The sequence below is a fragment of the Callorhinchus milii genome, unplaced genomic scaffold (genome assembly GCF_018977255.1).
Source record: "Callorhinchus milii isolate IMCB2004 unplaced genomic scaffold, IMCB_Cmil_1.0 Scaffold1, whole genome shotgun sequence".
Lineage (NCBI taxonomy): Eukaryota > Metazoa > Chordata > Chondrichthyes > Chimaeriformes > Callorhinchidae > Callorhinchus > Callorhinchus milii.
In genome coordinates this window covers 127439406-127462305 of record NW_024704742.1, presented here as the reverse complement: position 1 = coordinate 127462305, position 22900 = coordinate 127439406, and the positions used below count along the sequence as shown (strand labels likewise).

Here is a 22900-nt window from a genome sequence, read left to right as displayed (position 1 = left end):
TCAGATACCCTAGAAGGTTATGCTTGATGGCTCAGTTGAGGAAGGGCAGGAGGAGGCTCATGTGGAGCATAAACACCGGCATAGACCAGTTGGGCCGAATGGCTGTTCCTGTGCTGTATATTCTAATGTGTTCTAATGTATTCCATGACTGTTTGTGGAATACTGCAGTGTGAAGTTGGCTACCGTATTTCGACCACAAAATATACATTCATTCATTTTACAGTATTTAATAACATTAATAATCCTTGCATTTGATATAGTGCCTTATCATGTCTCAAAGCATTTCACAGAATATACTGTAATGTGAAGTGGTTTGAGATGTTCTCAACAATGTGATAAATGCAAGGATTTTACATCAACAAACAAACAAAATTACATTTGTATAGCACCTTCCATGTCGGGAGGACATCCCAAGGAACTGGACAATCAGGATTTCGGACCCGAGCTGCGGGTCGGAATCGGGGAGGGTAAGGCAGGAAGAGGGTGACCAGAGGCACGGTCAAAGAGGAGGGTCTGGAGACAAGTCTTGAAGAAAGCAAGGGAGTCGGCAAGGCAGATAGACTGTGGGATGAAGTTCCAGAGGGTGGGGGCAGAGCAGCAGAAGGGTCATGGAGCCTGGTGTGGGAGAGGACACAGGTTGCAGAGTTCTGGGTGTTCTGCAGCCTGTGGAGGGAGGAGTTGGGAAGGCTGGAGCATATAGATATTGAAGAGGAGGGGACCAAGGACAGAGCCCTGAGGAACTCTGCACGAGACTGTGCGGGAATAGAGGAGAAGCCATTTGTAGAGATGAAGTAGGGATGGTGTGAGAGGTATGATCTGAAACCATTCAAGGACAGAACCATGAAGGTTGAGGTGAGAGGAGAGGCGGTGGAGGAGGATAGAGTGGTCAACGGATCAAAGGCAGCAGAGAGGTCAAGGAGAATGAGGAGACAGAGGGAGCCCTGGTCGCAGATGGACAAAATGTAATTTGTCACTTTATTATTATGCAGAAAGGGAAAATTCAATACATCATATTTATTGGAGGGATCTCACATCCTGCGTTTCAGTATTTAAAATGTCATGGTAGTGATTATAAAATCTGTCACGATATAGAGTTCAATTTCAAACAGACATCAATTAATCATCAAATAATGCCAGATGTCAGATTTCCCATAGAAAATCTAAGGTAAGAGAGCTAACAACTGAGCCAGACTGACACAACTAGAATTGAGGTACAGATCAGCCATGATTTTAATATAATGGTGGAAAAGGCCAAGGGGCTGAATGGCCTACTCCTGTTCCTATGTTCCTATGACACACAGAGCAGAAATATAACCAGAATTAGATAGAAGAGGTATTTAGTGAATATACAATTAGACTTTTTAAAGTAATGAAGGATTTCTAACCATGTCACTGTTTGTTGACAATAGAGTGAGTGCTATGTGAGGCAAGTGGAGCTACTATTTAACTCCCAGATATTTTTGACAAGAATTCAAACTGATAATCAGTAGTAATTGCTTTATTACTCATGATCTTGTCAGTTCTTTTCAGCTCAAGGTGAGAAACTTGGTATCAAGATAATAATTTGAACCCCTTGTGTAGCTTTATCTCCAGATGCTCTGTCACATATTTGGAGTCAGTTTAAAATTCTCTAGTTCATTCCTGAGAGAAGGCCATTGTAGCTTTCCAAGGTCCCAAACTGCTCATTTAAGAAATATCCGAATAAGTAATTTATTAATCGATAAGAAAGTGAAACATTTTGCCATGTGCATAAAACACCCCAGGCAAAGGCAATTACACGCTCATTAAACAAAAATGTTAAAAACAGCATCACAGTTTTGATAACAATCTATTTTAGAATTTAACACATTTTACTTCAACTGCATAAAAGCAAACTCATCAGTTCACTGGCAGCAGTTTAGCAGTTTATGTTAGAGAATGAAGACAAGAAGCCTGAATGGTTGATATTGAACTTGCCCAGGTATGCAGTTTTCCAAAGAAGATACATTTGAGATATATTATATGTTTATATTTAACTGAGTTAAGACAGATACTTTAAAGTGTGGTTTATTGCCATGTTCAGAAGATACTCAATATTTGAAACTAATTTAAGAATATATATTTCATTTCACTTGAGTTATAATAAACTCTTATAGATTTTGAACTCACGAATGGAACTTGATCTTCTATTTTTTCAGGAAATATATCCATTCATGGAGCAACAGAAAGCAGAAATGATTCAAGAGAAGGTAACCCTGAAACACGGCAATCTCCTCAAGAAAACTTTTTTCAGAGGAATTGGCTACATTTCTGGTGACATGAGAGAATTTGGTGACTGGATTAAAGGTAAGAGAATATCTTAAATAATGTGTTGGAATTGCACAAGAGGTTGATTAGCATCAGGAAGAGCAAACTAGGTTTCTGGGTGTTAATCTTCATCAGAAATACAGTATGATCATAATGGAAGTTATTGGAAATATATTTTCAATGAAGTACCTCAAAAGGATTAGATCAAAATGTTGAGAGAGAGATAGTGAAGCAGTATAAAGACTCCTTAAAAGTATAAGCATTACATATATAATCCTTGCATTTGATATAGCACTTTATCACGTCATTGAGATGTCTCAAAGCGCTTCATAGAATATACCACAAAGTGAATTGACTATGCATTTTATGAGCGAAATGCAGCAGTTAATTGCGAACAGCATGGTCCCACAAATAATCATGGATTGAGTGACCATAAAAAAAATCTGCCAATCGTTTAGAAATCAGGTTCCTAATTACTGCTAGGTAAACAGAGGCATGTGGAGTAAGGAAACTTGCCTAAGGTTTGATCCCTCCTGGGAATCAAACCTGGATCCTCTTGCTTTCGAGGCAAGTGCTCTAACCACCATGCCACAGGACTCCACAAGGACTGGTAAACCAACATAATTAATAATAATAATAATAATCCTTGCATTTGATATAGCGCTTTTCACGTCGGGAGGACGTCCCAAAGCGCTTCACAGAACACACTGCAAAGTGAATTGACTGTATATTTGTGGGCGAACGCGGCAGCCAATTGCGCACAGCAATGTCCCACAAACAGTCGTAGATTGAAAATGACCAATTTATTATTATTTTTGGTTTTTGGAGGGATTATTATTAGGCGTGTGGAGTAAGGAAACTTGCCCAAGGTTTCGCCCTGCCTGGAATTGAACTCAGGTCTCTCGCTTGCAAAGCGAGTGCTCTAACCACTGAGCTACAGGACTCCACATAATCCTATGTTAAAGCAGGGTTTGCCTATAAATAGCCAGGCGCTCCATACAACAGTAAAATCCTTTGAAGCGCTTTGAGATTTTTCAATATGATAAGGCGCTATGCAAGGATGATTCTTATATATAATCATTAATATTACTATTGTTATATATGCAATGGATTCAAGATAAGGCGATACTTTGCGGACACGTGAGACAATCTAGGCTAAATTGTTATCAAATTCAAGACTTGACTGAATTCGATATTTTCCTTGTGACAATTCAGAAATCAGATGGATTTAGAGATGCGCTCATCTCTTCAGTATTAATTACCCTGACAACAACAACAACAATAAAATTACATTTATAGTGTGCCTTTCACGTCGGGAGGACGTTGGGAGGTATAGACACAGAAGTATAGACACATCTCACGGTAAACATAGCATATAATATGTTTCATTTCTTTCTGGAAACATTGCAGAGCAAAATTGCATCTTTCAGTTTCTTGACTGGATCTTACGAGGAGCTGCTCAGGTGATGTTTGTCAACAACCCACTGAGTGGACTTGTTATTTTGATCGGGCTGATTGTACAGAATCCATGGTGGGCACTGAACGGCGTTGTGGGAACAGTTTCCTCAACTTTAGCAGCACTTATTCTCAGTCAAAACAGGTACGTACACTATATGGTAATTTCACCATGAATAGACTTGGCTGCAAAAAGTGATAAAAATAAATACTATTTATTGTTTGATTATTTATGGTCAGTTGGGTGTCTGATGGATGCGGAAAGTCACAATCTGACAAAGTGTTTAATAGACCGGGTTGCCATTATCAAGATCTTGATCTTGAGATCTATCATAAATTTACTGTTTACAGTGCAAGTCTGCATAAATCATTAGTTAGGCTGCAGTTGTACTGTGGTTTGAGTACCTCACTAGAGGAAGGATATCAAGACTATAGAGAGGGTGCAGAGGAGATTCAGCAGGATAACAGGGATGGAAGATTTCATTTTTGAGGAAAGACTGAAATAACTATTTTCCCTGGAACAGTGAAACTTGAAAGAAGACCTGATGAAGCTTTGTAAAATTACGTGTGGTTTTAATAACTTAGTTAATGAGTCAATACCTAAAGGGCATAGATTTAAGATAATTACCAAGAGAGAAAGGATGGTTAGGGGAAATGTGTCTACGCTATGGGTGTAATGCCCTTCCTGGAACTATAGTTGAGGCAGAATCCATCTTAACTTTTAAAAAAAAATTAAACATCTTGGAAGGAGAAATATGAAAGAATATGAGGAAAACAACAACAATAAATTATATTTGTATAGCGCATTTCACATCGGGACGACGCCCCAAGGCGCTGGGAGCCTAGAAAAGATGAGGAGACATCTTTTCAATGTTGAAGAGTCCTAATGTATCTCATTCTTCCTCATAGCTCATTTCTCTAAAACTCAGGATCAACCTACAATACAATATAAATTTACATGTATGTAACACTTTTCATGTTGGGAGGGTGTCCCAAAGTGCTAACCAAGTCAAACAGCAATACTTTGTGATTCAATTCACTATGAAACTTGTCTGAAAAATATCTTGGATGTCGGAAAAGGTAAATCTGCTCAGTTGTTAACCATTAGCATTCTGTAACTTTATTCTTCACATCTTATGGTTTTTATTTTTTATATTTTGTGAAGCGCTTTGAGACATCTCGAAGACATGATAATAATCCTTGCATTTGATATAGTTCCTTATCACATCTTCGAGACATCTCAAAGGCTTCACAGGATGTACTGTAAAGTGATTTAACTGTATATTTTGTGGGTGAAATGCGGCAGCCAATTGCGCACAGCAGTGTCCCACAAACAGTCGAGGATTGAGTAACCAAATTATTACTATTATTAATTTTGAAGGGATTTATTTTTGAAGGCCAATTGATTACAACAAGTGGGTTCCTACTTACTGTTAGGTAAACAGAGGCGTGTGTGTGGCGTAAGGAAACTTGCCTAAGGTTTCGCCCTGCCCGGGAATCAAATCCGGGTCCTCTCGCTTGCGAGGCCAGCGCACTAACCGGCACAGAAAGACTATTCAATAATTATTAATTATTATTATTTTCAGGTCTGCTATTGCAGCAGGGCTTTGTGGATACAACGGCATCCTGGTTGGTCTTCTGATGGCTGTATTTTCTAACAAAGGAGACTGGTATTGGTGGCTGATACTGGCTGTGATCATCATGTCGATGGGATGGTATGTTGACTTTTCCATTTGACATGACTTTATTTTCATGAATAGTTACCTCAAACTTAGTTACAATGTAAGCATAGAATGTTCTACGCTGAACTATTTCAATCCAGGAACATTTTGAAAACAAAACGACACAGAGAATAGAACATTAATTTTGAAATCCTTTTTTGGAACTTAATGCATGCTAAGAAAATGGTTATTCTCCAAATTTGATACAATTTAGTAAATGTGGGAATCGTAGGCATCAAATTCATTAATTATGAATTAATTATAATTAACTAATTGTGGAGTCCTGTAGTGTAGTGGTTAGCATGATTGCCTTGCAAGGGCAAGGACCTGAGTTCGAATCCCGGGCGGGACCAAACCTTAGGCAAGTTTCCTTACTCCACACGCTTCTGTTTACCTAGCAGTTCAATTGGCAGATTACTTTTCAGGGGTAATAATCCCTCAAAAAAAAATTGGTCACTCAATCCATGATTGTTTGTGGGACACAACTGTGCCAATCCACTTTACAATATATTCTGTGAAATGCTTTGAGACATGGTAAGGGCTATATCAAATGCAAGGATTATTATTATTACTGATTCTGTTTTGGCGTTTATTAACAAAAAACACATTATTGTTGAAACTGCCATGTGATATTAAACCAATTAAGGCCACCTTGACCTCCCACCTCAACCTTCAAGGTTCTGTCCTTGACTGGTTCAGGTCCTACCTTTCACACCACCTCCACTTCATCACGGCAAACGGTTTCTCCTCCGGCCCCCGCATCGTCTCGTGTGGTGTCCCTCAGGGCTCTGTCCTCGGTCCCCTCCTCTTCACCCTCTATATGCTCCCCCTTGGTGACATCATCCGCAGACATGGGGTAAATTTCCATATGTATGCGGATGACACCCAACTTTACCTCTCTGCCTCCACCCTGAACTCCAGGACAACTGAGGTCCTTCCGACATCAAGTCCTGGATGAGGGCCAACTTTCTCCAACTCAACGTCAGCAAGACCAAGACCCTCCTGATTGGCTCGCACCAGCGCCTCCACACCTCAGGCGCTGGCAGTATCAGCCTCCATGGCTGCACACTCAACCTCACTAAGCCAGTCAGGAACCTGGGTGTCTTATTTTACCCTGAACTATCCTTTCTCCCACCCATTCGCGCCATAACTGGCAGTGCCTACCACCACCTCTGCAACATTGCCAGACTCCGCCACTGCTTCAGGCTGCCGAAACCCTCACCCACGCATTCATCACATCAAGGCTTGATTACGAAAACTCCTTCTTCATCGGCCTTCCCAACTCTTCCCTTCACAAGCTGCAGATCATCCAAAAATCTGCAGCTCATGTACTCTCACGCACCAGGCTCCGCGACCCTATCACTCCCACCCTCGCCCAACTCCACTGTCTCCCCAACCCCCAGAGGATCGAGTTCAAGAAGCTGGTCCTCACCTTTAAGGCCATCCATGGCCTTGCCCCCTCCTACCTCTCTGACCTGATGACTCCCTACCAAAATTGCCCGCTCCCTCCATTCACCAGGCTCCGGCCTACTCCATGACTCCCACCCGAGCCGCCCTACCATCGGTAGCCGGGCTTTCAGCCTCTCTGCCCCCACACTCTGGAACTCCATCCCACGGTCCCTTCGCCTCATTTCCTCCCTCGCATCCTTCAAGGCCGGTCTCAAGACCCTTCTCTTTGACCGTGCCTTTGGTCTCCCTCCCACCTCTCTGCCTTCCCTCACCCCTATACCACCCCTCCTCCATGCTCGGGCCCCGACAGCTGACTGTTCAGCGCTTTGGGACGTCCTGCCGACGTGAAAGGCGCTCTATAAATTTAATTTTGTTGTTATTGACTGTTGGGGCTTTAAGGATATGCCTACACTTGAGAGACCTCTTCCAGTGCTGTAATTTCTAAATGCCATCCCAATGAGCTATTTTTGGACAAAAAACTAATTTTATTAACCTCAAAACGTGAAGGATTGACTGGACAAACCAGTATTTGAAATCAGAGCTTTCTGGTCCCAATTCCAGTTCTCAGTGGACGGAGTTGATTGAATGTTAAAATTATAGTAACTGAGTAAAGTTTGTGGTTAAAATTAAGAAAAGATAGGAACCAGATTTTAGGTATTTTATGATTGAGGCTCCTATTTTATTTTCTGTCCTACAATACATTAATATTTAAGAATAATTTGCAAACTACAAGAGATACACAAACATTGGAGCAACTAATCACAAAAGGGACGAAACCTAGGAAAGCAGGATGTACAGAACTAAAAAGACCAATCCAATCTACATCACTGGGATCAAATTGTTCCACCTCTTAAACCCTTCCTTGCTTCTTTCATCAAAAATCTATTAAGCTCTGGCCTGAACTTATTCATACTTAATGCCTTAACTCTGAAATCAGATCCCCGAAATACTTATGAATGTCGTTGACCGTGAAACAGAGTCAGACCAGCAAACTAGAGTTACATGATGCTATTTATATTTCACGGAAATATAAGTAGAAATAATGCTATTTATATTTCAAGGAATCTCAATAGCTTCATAAGTGTAAACACACACCACACACATACACACACTTTAATATCTGTGCTCTGTGGTTTTCCCTTACATCAGAAATTCAAATAAAGAGTCATTCTTCACCTTCTGTCACAAGATTAACGCAATGTACCATTGGGCAATGGAAATCTGAAACTCACCTGCGTATAATTTCCCCCAAGTATTTCTGTTAAATTTATCCCTTGTCATTGATGTCTTCTACCGCTCTGCTATCTGTGATGGGCACAATAAAAGTGACTACTTAACTGAGAATCTAGTTGAAGGGTCAAAGCTGTGCATGGCTCTATACGTGAAACCCAGAATCCTGTTTGCCCTTTCAACAGCCTTCTCTATTTGCAATCCTACAACAACAACAAGATTTCATTTATAGAGAGCCTTTCACGTCCGGAGGACGTCCTAAGGTGCTGGACAGTTGGGTCAGGACCCGAGCAGGGGGGAAATGGTCAGGGTGAGGGAAGGGAGGGAGCAAGGAGGGGGTAGAGAGTCGAGAGGGGAGCTGAAGGCACGGTCAAAGAGAAAGGTCTTGAGACTGGCCTTGAAGGAGGAAAGGGAGGAGGCGGCGAAGGCACTGGGGGATGGAGTTCCAGAGCCTCCGGGCTGAGAGGCTGAAGTCCCGGCCACCGCTGGTAGGGCGGTTGGGGTGGGGGATGTGGAGCAGACCGGAGCCAGAGGAACAGAGTGTACGGGCAGGTAACTAGGGGATAGTAGGTCAGAGAGGTAGGAGGGAGCGAGGCCGTGAATGGCCTTGTAGGTGAGGATGAGGATCTTGAATTCGATCCTCTGGGGGATGGGGAGCCAGTGGAGGCGAGCGAGGGTGGGAGTGATGTGGTCCCGAAGCCTGGTGCGGGACAGTACACGAGCTGCAGAGTTCTGAATGACCTGCAGCTTGTGGAGGGAGGTGCCGTGAAGGCCGGTGAGGAGAGAGTTCCCATAGTACAGCCCTGAGGTGATAAAGGCGTGGACCAGAGTTTCAGCAGCGTGAGGGGTGAAGTAGTGCCGTAGTCTGGCGATGTTTCGGAGGTGATGGAAGGCGGTGCCAGTTGTGGCGCGGATATGAGGAAGAAAGGACAGCTCAGGATCAAACAGAACCCCAAGGTTCATGACCGGCTTTGAGAGGTGGAGACTGCAGTCTTGGATGCTGATGCTGTCAGCGCCTGAGGTGCGGAGGCGCTGACTCGAGCCAATCAGGAGGGCCTCAGTTTTGCGCACGTTGAGCTGAAGAAAGTTGTCTCTCGTCCAGGACTCAATGTCAGACAGGCAGGCTGTCAGGACATCGGTGGTCGTGGAGTTGAGGGTAGAGGAGGAAAGGTAGAGTTGGGTGTCATCCGCATACATGTGGAAGTTAACCCCATGTCTGCGGATGATGTCACCAAAGGGGAGCATATAGAGGGTGAAGAGGATGGGACCGAGGACAGAGCCCTGAGGAACACCACACAACACAGTGCGGGGCCCGGAGGAAAAGCCATTTGTGGAAACAAAATGAAGACGGTGGGAGAGGTACGACCTAAACCACTGAAGGACAGGGCCTTGAAGGTTGAGGTGGGAGGACAAGCGGTGGAGGAGGATAGCGTGGTCGACCGTATCGAATGCGGCCGATAGGTCGAGGAGGACGAGGAGGCAGAGGGAGCCCTGGTCGCAGATGGTCAAGATGTCATTGGTGACCTTGACCAGGGCGGTTTCCGTGCTACAGGCAGCACGGAAACCCGACTGAAGGGGTTCGAATAATGCATAGGTGGAGAGGAAAGAGCACAGCTGGGAGGCGACAACTCTTTCGAGAACCTTGGACAGGAAAGGGAGGTTGGAGATGGGCCGGTAGCTTGATAGCTGCGACGCATCAAGGGAGGGTTTTTTCAAAGTGGGAGTGATGGTGGCAGTTTTTAGGGGAAAGGGAACAGAGCCAGAGGAGAGGGACAGGTTGATGATGTCTGTGAGAAGTGGGGCAAGGAGGTGGAGCTGGGAGATAAGGAGTGGAGTGGGGATGGGGTCAAGGGAGCAGGTGGTGGGTTTCAGGGACAGGATAAGCTTGGTGACAGAGGGTTCGAAGGTGTGTAGGGGAGGATAGGTAGGAGTCGGAGTGTGGGAGGGAAGGGGTGGGGAGTGGGTGGAAGTTGGAGGGGGAGTAACTGCGGAGCGGATTCCCTTGATTTTGGATTCAAGGAAATCCAGCATCTCCTCGGAGTGAAGGTTGGACCTACCGTTAATGAGCTATGTATTCGTACTCCCAATCTGCAGGTTCCTCCATTTTATTCAGAATTCCACCTGTCAAAACGGAACACTTAACCTTTTTCTATGTACAACCCTTTCTCACAAATTTGCCTATTCCACTTACATGTCTATCTGCCTGTACCTTCCTGCAATCTATAGCTAGGGCTGTTGGGCCAAGAGGGGAGGGGAAAGGTGACTAAAGGTGCAGTGAAAGAGGAAGATTTTGAGGCAATTTTGAAGGAAGCGAGGAAAGATGTGAGTTGTAAGGACTCTGGGATGGAGTTCCAGAGAGTGGGGGCAGATAGCCCGACCATCCATTGTGGGATGCGTAAGGTGGAGGACATGAACCAGTACTGTGCCCACTGAGTGAAGGCAGCAGCTGTGTTGTTAGGGTTTGAGAACATTGCAGAGGTTGGGTGGTGCAAGTTTAGGATGAGGATCTTGACCTCGATCTGCTGGAGAATGTGGAACCAGTGGAGGCGGGCGAGGATGGGGGTGATAGGCTCACAGAGCCTGGTGTGGGAAAGGACACAATCTGCAGAGTTCTTGATAGTCTGCAGCTTGTGAAGGGAAGAATTGTGCAGTCCGGTGAGCAGAACGTTGGTGTGATTTGGCCTGGATATGATGAATGCATGAATTAGGGTCTCAGCAACCTAAGGGAAGAGGTTGTGGTGGAGGTCAGCAATGTTGGGAGGTAGAGGAAAGCTGAGTGGGTAAGAGCGTGGATAAGAACATAAGAATGTAAGAATTAGGAGCAGAAGTAGGCCATTCGGCCCCTCGAGCCTGCTCTGCCATTTGATAAGATCATGGTTGATCTTCAGACCTAACTCTAATTACCTGCCCTATCCCCATATCCCCTAATCCCTCTATTTTTTNAAAAAATCTATCAGTCTCAGCCTTGAAGATGTTCAAGGACTGAGCATCTACAGCCTTCTGGGGTAGTGAATTCCATAAATTCACTACCCTCTGAGTGAAGAAATGTTTCCTCAACTCTGTTCTAAAAGGCTGACCCTTAATTTTAAGACGGTGACCCCTGGTTATAGATTCTCCTCCCAGGGGAAACAGACCCTCAGTGCCCTTTAAGAATCTTATATGTTTCAATAAGATCGTCCCTAATTCTTCTGTATTCTAGAGAATATAGCCCTAGTTTATTCAGCCTATCCTCATAGGATGTGAGGTGTAAGGACAGTTGAGAATCAAACAAGATAGTGAGGTACAACACTGGTTCCACAGGGTGGAGTGTGCATCCACAGAGATTGATGCTGTCAACACCTGAAGTGAGAAGGCGCTGACAGTAGCCAAGCAGAAGACTGTCTTGTCGACATTCAGCTGGAGAAAGTTAGCTCTCATCCAGATCTGACAACCAATTGGTCAGAACAGCTGTGAACCTGGAATCAAGGATTAATATTACTTCCTAATTCCAACAAGCAAAGCATTGGCACTATTGAACCTGCACAAATTAAAGGTGTAGATGAGTGTCTTGGTGGCTGGGGAGAGGTAATTGCATGTAATAATAGATTCCAATATTAGAATATTTGTATAAACTCAAATTTCTGCACAACTGATGAAACTACACATGTGGTCAAACCAACGCTGAACAGCTATTAATCTGGTAATATTTTTGAGAGTCAGTCGAGTAAACACCTGACTCTTTAATAACATTGAAAGATGTATTTAGACTTCTTGAATCTCCAATAGGTCAAGAAAGTATAAATTTTATTTTTCAAATCTGTAAAAGCAGCCGGTCTGTGATGTGGTCTCTGATCTTGGCATTAACTCCATTCCTGAAATGACCTCAGGATACAGTTTCAGAACCAGGCTATGCTCCACATTTTAGCATGAGTTTGGTATTAGTGCTGTAGTAGAAATGGTTTCTGTGTATGCATAAGAAAATTGAAATACTGTGCATATTGTTTTATGTTGTCGTGCCAGGTTCTGCCCACCTGGCACAGATCTGCGTGCCCTTTGTGTATTGGGGTGTATCCGCGGCAATAGTGATAGTGTTACACAGCAATAGAGTCGTTGCATGTTGAACTTTAACACAGTATTCTCAAATGGAAAAAAAAATCTGAGTGTTCAAGAGTGTAATCGTCTCGAATGTAGTTTTGGCTTCTCTCTATTCTGACTTCCCAAATGATAATTAAATCTTGCTTCAAGGGCCAATGAACTACTGTGCCTTTTAAGTGAACTTTCTCTCAGTTACAGCGAGTGGCTACTGTAACTGAGAGAAAAATAAATGAAGACAATTATTTCTCAAGCATTCACTCTATGCTCATTGAGAAGTGAAATTTCTGTATTCAACCGTAAAATATCTACCTTTCTCCCTTTATTACTGTTGGCTGGAGCGGGTGGAGCATAAGAATACAATAGCTTAATGATTCAGGCAGGAATCACAATGATAAGGGCACACACCTCTTATCAAATGGTTCAAAGGAAAAAATAAAATGTTATCAGACGACAAATAAAAAACCAAATAATAAATAAACGTAAATGCTGGTGGCATCATAACTACCTGTAACGTCCATAAAATATACAGTCAATTCACTTTACAATGTATTCTGGGAAGACCTTTGAAACTTCTTGAAGATGTGATAAGGCGCTATATCAAATGCAAGGATTATTAATTAACTATTATAGATGCGTAACAGCCTGAGATTTAGATTGAATTTGAATAAGGACTTTGAAATTATTAGTTTGATCGTAATTAATTTAACAGACACATTATATTCTATATTTATCTTCAATCTTCAATTTATCTATGTGTCTATGAATTATGTCTCGAGTTTACTCTGGGGACCAGATTCATAAAACAGTGATTTGGAGACACTCAAGGAAACGTTAAATCAACAAGAATGGTTTGCATCCTGGGGAATGTTCCATAAACTCAGATCTAAGTAGAAGGGAAATAAAAGGAAAACCACATGATCAGTCAACCTGTGCAAATGGTCTGACCACAAAATTAACTGCAGTTTAAATAACCGCCTGGGGATTGTTGATATCTATATTCTAACTAATGTTTCCTCTTTAGAAAGGATTAATAATAGAGTAACTTTATAGAGATATAAAAGTGTGTTCCTTCTGCAAAGGAATTGTAGAGGAATTGTATGAATGGAAAGTAAGTCTTTATCCTGAGAAAATCATTCTTCTGCTTTACCTTTTACACCAAGAGTATACACGTAAAGAATTAAAAAATAGAAGTAAATGGATTGAAAAGTAAAATAAATTGCAATATTTCTATATGATCTGTTAGAAACAACAACTTGCATATATATAGCAGCCCTCGTGCAAGAGCGCTAGATAATGCAGGAGCACGATGCCGGGGGAGGAGGCTGGTGACTGTAGGCACGGTCAAAGAGGAAGGTCTTCAGGCATGACCTGAAGTTGGGGAAGGAAAGGAAGGGAGGTGTCAGGGCATGAAGGAATTTGAAAAAGAGTGTGAATCAATCCATTCGGTGATGGGGAGCCAGTGGAGTCTGACTAGAAGTGGGTGATGGTGGTACAGGGGTTTAGTGCAGGTGTGTATGCAGATGGCAGAGTTTGGGATTAGTTTGATTTTGTTGATAGTGGAGCTGGTGAGACTGGTGAGGAGGGCATTTGATGTTTAATAGTGCACTGTGTTCTTCAGTACTTTTCTTTCAGTACAGGCACAAACTGTGAATACTAATTGTTCTAAAGAAAGCTGCAAGCTACATAGGCATGCTCCAAAATTAATGAATAGGTTGATTAAACTGGAACAAGAAATCCCTTTTATGCAAAGTCCAAAGGGAAGAAAATAGGGAGAGAATGTTTGTAAGAGAAGAGCAATTTGCTAAACAGGAAATCTTCAAACCATAGAAATTTTGGACACAGAGGAAAGCCATTCAGCCCTAAAAACTATGGGCACCCTAGAGATTAAAAAAAAACTTACATTTGTTATGGGATCTTATCACATCTCAAAGTGCTTTCACATGATTTTTACTGTGCAGTGACTGTACTTTTAGGCGAACCTTGCATCCAATTCACTCACAGCAATATGCCACAAACAGCTATCAATTGAATGAAACAATTTTATCTCTGGGTTGGTTTGCTATATCATGAGAAGAAACTCTCTTCTCTTTTCAAACAGTTTCGTGGGATCTTTAGCATCCACCTGAACAGGCAGACAGGACTGACCCCGGTTTAGATTCTCATCCGAATGACAGTACTCATTACCTCATTGCAGTGTCAGCCTAGATAACTCACAGGAAATGGTTATAAAACACTGCAAGTTCAACCTTTTTATTCTGCAAAGAGCAACCAGTGATTTCAACTCTAACACAAATGAGTCATAAGATTAGAGATGTTCAAGTATTATACTCCAGTAAGTTAATGACAGAAAGACTTCACTGAAACATGTGTAATAATTTAATGATATGATAAAGTTATCCCAGGTTAATTCTTCAAAGTAAGAAAAAATAGATTATCCTCTCCTCCATTTGAAGATGCCTGGCATTGCTCTCAATCAGTAAAATGCTGTACTATTCCTGCTCTCAATGCTTAATTCCTGGTCACAACTACTCACCTTCATTATCTCACTAACTCCAAGTCTAAAGTTAAATGCTCACATTTTCCTGTTCATTTCGTATCCTACATGTTCTAAAATGTAAATGGATGGGAAATTAGTTGGGGATGTGTAAGTGTGTGCGTGGAGGGTGAGATGGGGAGGGATTGTGCGGGAACAAGTGGGCAGTATAATGAGGTATTGCTTGAAAAAAATAGGAATCATTGGATTTGGTATAACACCTTTCATGTTGAGAGGATGTCTCAAAGGGCTTCACAGGATTTACTATGAATTGTGCATTTGTGTGCGAACGCAGCAGACAATTTGGCACAGCAATGACTCACAAACAACCATGAAGTGAATAATGTTTGTTTTTTTATTTGGGAGATTGTTGGCCAGGGCAGCAGGAGAAACTCTCTTCTCTTTTCGAATAGTGGCATGGAATCTTTAGCGTCCACATGAACAGGTAGGCGAGACCTTGATTTAACGTTTCATCTGAAGGACGGCACCTCTAACAATGCAACACATTGGACTGTAAGCTTAGTCTATGTGTGTTCAAGTTCCAACGTGGGGCTTGAACCCACAACCTTCTGACCTAGAGACAAGAGATCTACCACCGAGCCAGTCTGGCTTAATAATAATAATTAGAAAGTGCACAGTAATAAAATACAATGATTAAAGATTGAAAAAGATATAAAAATGATACAATTGCACTTGAGAATACTATGCCGTCATGAAAACAAACACTCTGTCCAACATACAGTTCAATGTCCCCTTTGGACTTGAGGGAAAACAAAATATAACTGCTAAAAAATATGGGCTACTCTTAAATTGAAATATAAAACAAGGCAAATTATGTGCAACTGTTTTTATCTGTGGAAACTTCTCTTTAATGATAATATTTGTGTCACAGACCATTTTCCTTTACAGCCCTATTATTTCAAGTGCCTTGGCCTCCGTGATGGGACGGTGGGATTTGCCTGTTTTCACATTGCCTTTTAATATATCTGTGGGTCTCTACATGGCAGCAACTGGACACTACAATCAGCATTTCCCTCAGGTTCTTATTCAACCCATGACCACAGCCCCAAACATCACCTGGCCAGATCTCAGCATTCTAATGGTAAGGAAAATTAAACAACTATAGCAAATTGCATTTCTATAGCGCTCTTCACATTGGGTAATGTCTAGGAGCACTGTGCAGGGATGGGGTGGGATGCCAAGCAAAGGAAAGGAGGGAGTGGGAGGTAGCCTGCAGACAAGGTTGAAGAGGTAGGATTTGAGGTGGAATTTAAAGATACAAAGAGAGAGGAGTGCAAGAGGGACAGAGTTCCATAGGTTAGGGTGTAGGAACTGAAGGTTCGGCCACTCATAGTGATCTGGAGAGGGTGGGGGAACGAACAGCAAGCCCAAGTTAGCTGAGCCACATTTTGCTATTATTTCTGCTTATCTACGTAATTTCTATTCTGCTCCCTGATTAATGCCTGCAAAGGTTTAGGCTTTACATCAGTTGTGCATTTCACCCACAAAAATATACAGTCAATTTACTTTACATTGATACATTAATAACATTAATTGCTTATTACATATTTGTGAAAGCAACTTTCATATTCTTGAAAATCACATGATGTCCAAACATTTTATATTTATTCAGCTTCTACGAGCTATTCCAGTGGGTGTTGGACAGGTGTACGGCTGTGACAATCCCTGGACTGGTGGCATTTTCCTTGCTGCGTTAGCTATCTCATCTCCGATCATATGTCTACATGCTGCAATCGGATCTTGCGTTGGCATTCTAGCAGGTATAATTAAATACGTATCTTAAACTTACCTCAATAATTGCATTAGCCTGAATGAATCATTATTTTGTAGGGTTGAGCCAGGTGTCTGACGTCTGCAGAAACCAACACTGTGATAAGGAGTATCCAAACCAAATTAAGAGTTCCGTGCATCTCACCAATACCGGGAAGTTCCCAAGATATTTATTGGAATGGAATTATGCACTCTTTCCTGGGTGGGACACATCCTGCTTACCTGATACCAGTTTATTAGGTGCAGATTAGCAAGAGCCAAGGCTTGGGGACTCCAGAGTGTGTGTTGGGGTACTGCTGGTCTAACCAGCTAAAACTGCATAGCAATGTCGCTGCATCCAGATGCTACATTCCTGCTTGCTACAGGCAAGTAGTTGCTGAATCCCAGCAAAGCATCAAAAATCACCATCTCATCTACATAATCCATTCATTGGTACGGTTTGAAAAACTGGTCAACACACCGCAGAGATGAAATCCTCCAGTGATATTGCAAACTCTTATTTTACTGTGGCACCACTGAGTTCATTTTTGCAAAGCAACAAAATTATCTTTTCCGAAGACTCGCCCTCAATCCCTCCGCTTTGCTAATGGTGATGATCTTATACAAAAAAAGACAAAAAATTATTTCTCCATGGACTTGCAAACATTAAATGTACCACCAGTGACACGGTGTGGTACAATCCAGTACAACAGCTGATTTGCCTTTGCTGTTCAATGACAGGTGTCACAAAATAATTTGTCATTTACAGATTAGAATGCAAGCAGAGAACACAAAATAAATCTCTTTTGTTAAAGTGTGCTGTTTAAAAACAAAATAACAAGTTAACTGGTTATTTGCAGTTAATATTCAATAGACGTCAATATGACTTTGGTTTCAACAACAAAACTATATTTGTATAGTGCCTTTCACGTCAGGAAGACGTCGCAAGGCGCTGAACAGTCAGTGTTTCGGACCCGAACTGGGGGTTGGGATTGGGGAGGCTGGAGGTCAGGGGGGAAAGGAGAGTGATCAAAAGCATGTTTGAAAAGGATGGTCTTGAGATGGGTCTTGAAGGAGGCAAGGGAGGGGGCGAGACGGAGGGACTGTGGGCTGGAGTTCCAGAGGGTGGGGGCAGTGTGACAGAAGGCCCACCTGCCAATGGTGGGGCGGGCGAGGCGGGAGATGTGAAGCAGATCAGAGCTCACTGAACAGTATTAAATAAAAACTATCTATAATATCAGTAAGTTTATTTTTTAGTATATTACATAAAGTGTTGTGCCATAATATATAGTTTACCAATATCTAAAAGAATATATACTTTTTATTATATTATGTATTGTACTACAATATATAGAATATAAAATTTTAAAAGATAATTTGGTTAGTACATTAGATTACTAAATAATTACACAACAACTTGATATATATAGCACCTTTCATGTGGGGTAGCATCTCAGATTGCTGAAACATCAGGCACACTCTCATTGAAACAGTACAGAAGTATCTACTTACTTGTAAAGCACTCCGGGACACTACCCTACATGAAGGGCACAGTATAAATGTAAGCTGTTGTTGTAATTGTGTAGAAGCTACATATTTTACTAAATCAATTTACCTTTCAGGATTATCACTGGCTTCACCATTCAAGAAAATTTATGATGGAATATGGAGCTATAATTGCGTTCTGGCTTGCAGTGCTATCGGAGGAGTGTTTTATGCATTGACATGGGAAACCCATATCCTGTCAATAATGTGTGGTATGTTTTAAAATATGGATCATCTGAATCCTGTTATCACGATTGCATTAGAATTCTTGCATGTTATGGAGTACCTTTTTGTGTCATTGAAACATCTCAAAGTGCTTCACAAGATTCACTGTAATGTATAGTGACTATGTGTTTGTAGGCGACTGTAACAGCCAATTTGCGCATAGCAGTGTCCCACAAACTGACGTAAAATAAATGCCCAGTTTACCTGGGCCCTGTTGACCACAACAGTGGGAGATACCCCATTCTCTTTTCAAATAGTGTAATGGAATCTTTAATATTCACCTGAACTGGCAGAGCGGACCTTGGGTTACAGCATCAACAAGAACTCGCATTTATATAGAGCTCTTCACACAGGATAACATCTTGGTTTAATATCTCATCTGATGGATGACATCTCTGATAGTGTAATATGTCCCTAGCACTGCACTGCAGTGACATCTTAGATTATGAGTTAAATGTACCAATGAGGAGCTTCAACCCACAACCTACTGATTCAGAGGTACGTTTGGCACCAACAGAATGCACGCCTATTTAGAAACGGGTAAGAATTGTTTTCAGGCATGGTATTTGCATTATTGACTTTGAAAAGATGAAAGTCTGAATGGACGTACCAAGATTTCAACCTGGAACTGGCTAGTGCCAATTGTGATGTTACAGAGAATACAGTCATTTTCATGATAATTATTTTTCTAAAAACTGCTTCAAGTTTACTAAACACAATGTTTTCCTGTTTCTTTTTCCTCAATAGCAATTTTCTGTGCTTACTTAGGAGAAGCACTGATGAACATGATGTCAGTGGTAAGTTAGTACTGTATTACTAATCATTAAAAGCTTGCTTTAAAAATGTCAGCAGCAATGTTCAATGTAAAATACATTTGTAATCACACTCCCTTTTCCCTTCACATCCATCTAACGTTTGCAGTATCAACCATAAATTTCATGGCTGCTTTAAATAGACATAGGACAAAATCAGGTTTGCCTCTCCATAACTAAATAAACTGAAAGTGTGCAGAACTATTGCAGATTGAATTAAATTCAGGAAAGGTACCTCAGCATACTTTGACTATAATATCGGCAGATTAGGAATACATTATAAATTAGGAAGCTCAAGGAGATGGAGTTAAACAAAATGATTCATAACTAAACCAATGGTCCGGGTCTGTGATCCTTTTCATTGATTATTAATCACTTTTTTTAAAGCACCTGCAATTCCTTCTGCACTCAAGATATATTAAACACAGTTAACACAACCTGCAAGTTAGACCCTGCACATAAATTATGATGGCAATATGCAGTGTTGCCAACAGGTCCAAAGTGAAAGGCTCTCGTCAACATCTAAAATCTCACGGCTCTCACCTTCTCCACCTAAGTGACCTCCCACTAAAACTCTCCGAACCCATACGCAACCTAGGCATCAGGTTCGACCCCCAATTATTCTTCCTCCCCCCATCCAATCCCTCACCAGCACTGCTTTCTTCCACCTCCGACGCATCACCCGTCTCCGCCAATACCTCTCTCCAAAAGCTGCTGAAACCCCGGTCTATGCCTTTGTCACCTCTCGGCTGGACTACTCTAACGCCCTCCTCACCAGTCTCCCATCCACTACCATCCATAAAATCCAAATCATTCAAAACTCTGTCACCTGCATTCTTACCCGCACCAACCTCCACTCCCCGATCACCCCAGTCCTTGCCAGACTGCACTGGCTGTCTATCCCAGAGAGGATCGATTTCAAGATTCTCACCCTTGTATTCAAGTCCCTGCACTCCTCTGCACCCCCCGACCTCTCTGACCTCCTCTCTCCTCAAAACAGTATCCGTTGCCTTCATTCCTCCGGGTCTGACCTCCTCCTCGTCCCCCGAGTCCTCCGCTCCACCCTCGGCGCCGTGCCTTCAGCCACAATGCCCCGAGGCTCTGGAACCCCATTTTCAGGTCTCTGCTGAAGACCTTTCTTTTCGACTGCGCCTTTGGTCACCTTCCTCCCCCTCCCCCTGGCTCGGACCCGGGATCCGTTACTGTGAAGCGCTCTGAGACGCCGTCCGGCGTGGAGGGCGCCATATAAATCCAAGTTGTTGTTAATGAGGTGAACTGGCAAGTTAGCAAAACAAAAAGCATGATTTAAATTCAATTCAGCAGTAAGTGGCAAACACCCATGCACATTATAGGAGTGTCAAGAAAATAAATAGCGTTAAATAATAATTTCTGCTAAGTTTCCTGTACTCCTTACAGTAAATATAATGTATGTGTATATATATATATATATAGACTATACAATTGAATGTCCCAGCTAATCCTGGTGTTTCAATAGCCATGTAACAAAGAAATCATGGAGAAAGAAATGGCATTGACGTTAATTTAAACCTTATATATTAGTTAACTTGGAATGTAAAAGTAAGGCTACTATGCATTTAACCTATTAATTTTTCAGGAGTATACAGTAAATCATTTATCTATTTTAAAAGCGGCAAGCAAAAACCCTGGTATATTAAATAAACCATTGTATCATTAATTCTCAAACAAGATTCTATTTGAACAAATAACTTGCATTTATATAGCGCCTTTCACATCAGCAGGACTTCCTAGATTGAATCAACATTAATGATTCGGATTCGGGAATCAGTAGCACAATTTCAAAATTTGCAGACGACACCAAATTGGAGGGAGTAGTTAATACAGAGGAGGACTGCAACAAATTGCAGCAAGACATTAATACACTTGCTGAATGGGCATTTAAATGGCAAATCCATTTCAATGTAGAGAAGTGTGAGGTGGTACATTTTAGTAGAAGGAATAAGGAAGTCACATACACGCTGGAAAATAAAAACCTAATTGAGGTACAACAACAACAACAACAACAAGATTCCATTTATAGAGCGCCTTTCACGTCAGGAGGACGTCCCAAGGCGCTGCACAGTTGGGTCATGACCCGAGCAGGGGGGAAATGGTCAGGGTGAGGGGAGGGAAGGGAGGGAGAGAGGAGGGGGAAATGGTCAGGGTGAGGGGAGGGAAGGGAGGGAGCGAGGAGGAGGAAGAGAGTCGAGAGGGGAGCTGAAGGCACGGTCAAAGAGAAAGGTTTTGAGACCGGCCTTGAAGGAGGAAAGGGAGGAAGCAAGGCGAAGGCACTGGGGGATGGAGTTCCAGAGCCTCGGGGCTGAGAGGCTGAAGGCCCGACCACCGATAGTAGGGCGGTTGGGGCGGGGGACGTGGAGCAGACCGGAGCCAGAGGAACGGAGGGTACGGGCAGGTAGGTAGGGGGATAGTAGGTTGGAGAGGTAGGAGGGAGCAAGGCCGTGAATGGCCTTGTAGGTGAGGATGAGGATCTTGAAATCAATCCTCTGGGGGATGGGGAGCCAGTGGAGGCGAGCGAGGGTGGGAGTGATGTGGTCCCGAAGCCTGGTGCGGGACAGTACACGAGCTGCAGAGTTCTGAATGACCTGCAGCTTGTGGAGGGAGGTGGCGGGAAGGCCGGCGAGGAGAGAGTTCCCATAGTCCAGCCTTGAGGTGACAAAGGCGTGAACCAGGGTTTCAGCAGCGTGAGGGGTGAGGTAGTGCCGTAATCTGGCGATATTCCGGAGGTGATGGAAGGCGGTGCCAGTTGTGGTGCGGATGTGAGGGAGAAAGGACAGCTCAGGGTCGAACAAAACGCCGAGGTTCCTGACTGGCTTTGAGAGGTGGAGAGTGCAGCCTTGGATGCTGATGGTGTCAGCGCCTGAGGTGCGGAGGCGCTGACGTGAGCCAATCAGGAGGGCCTCGGTTTTTCGCACGTTGAGCTGAAGAAAGTTGTCTCTCGTCCAGGACTCGATGTCGGACAGGCAGGCTGTCAGGACATCGGTGGTCGTGGAGTTGAGAGTAGAGGAGGAAAGGTAGAGTTGGGTGTCATCCGCATACATGTGGAAGTTAACCCCATGTTTGCGGATGATGTCACCGAGGGGGAGCATATAGAGGGTGAAGAGGAGGGGACCGAGGACAGAGCCCTGAGGGACACCACATGAGACAGTACGGGGGGTGGAGGAGAAGCCATTCGTTGAGACGAAGTGAAGACGGTTGGAAAGGTAAGAGCTAAACCATTCAAGGACAGTGCCTTGAAGGTTGAGGTGGGAGGACAAGCGGTGGAGTAGGATAGCGTGGTCGACCGTATCGAATGCTGCCGATAGGTCGAGGAGGACGAGGAGACAGAGGGAGCCCTGGTCACAGATGGTCAGGATATCATTGGTGACCTTGACCAGGGCAGTTTCTGTGCTATGAGCAGCACGGAAACCTGACTGAAGGGGTTCAAAAAGAGAATGGGTGGAGAGGAAAGAGCGCAGTTGGGAGGCGACAACTCTTTCCAAGACCTTGGAGAGAAAGGGGAGGTTGGAGATGGGCCGGTAGCTTGATAGCTGCGACGCATCAAGGGAGGGTTTTTTCAGGGTGGGCGTGATGATGGCAGTTTTTAATGGAATGGGGACAGAGCCAGAGGAGAGGGACAGGTTTATGATGTCAGTGATGTGTGGGGCAAGAAAATGGAGCTGGGAGATAAGGAGTGGAGTGGGGATGGGGTCAAGGGAGCAGGTGGTTGGTTTTAGGGATAGGATGAGTTCAGTGACAGAGGGTGGGGAAACGGGTACGAAGGT

At 43.1% G+C, this 22900-nt stretch overlaps 1 protein-coding gene across 1 annotated transcript in view; it reads left to right on the top strand.

Annotated features, from left to right (window-relative positions):
* Positions 1-1891: 1891 nt before the first annotated feature.
* LOC103176868 (urea transporter 2-like) overlaps positions 1892-22900 on the top strand; it is a 34564-nt gene continuing 13555 nt past the window's right edge. The window contains 8 exon segments of the mRNA NM_001292693.1: positions 1892-1960; positions 2178-2325; positions 3697-3886; positions 5328-5456; positions 15658-15850; positions 16382-16529; positions 18141-18275; positions 19036-19085. Of these exon segments, the coding sequence (NP_001279622.1) occupies positions 1937-1960; positions 2178-2325; positions 3697-3886; positions 5328-5456; positions 15658-15850; positions 16382-16529; positions 18141-18275; positions 19036-19085 (1017 nt within the window). The 5' untranslated portion in view covers positions 1892-1936.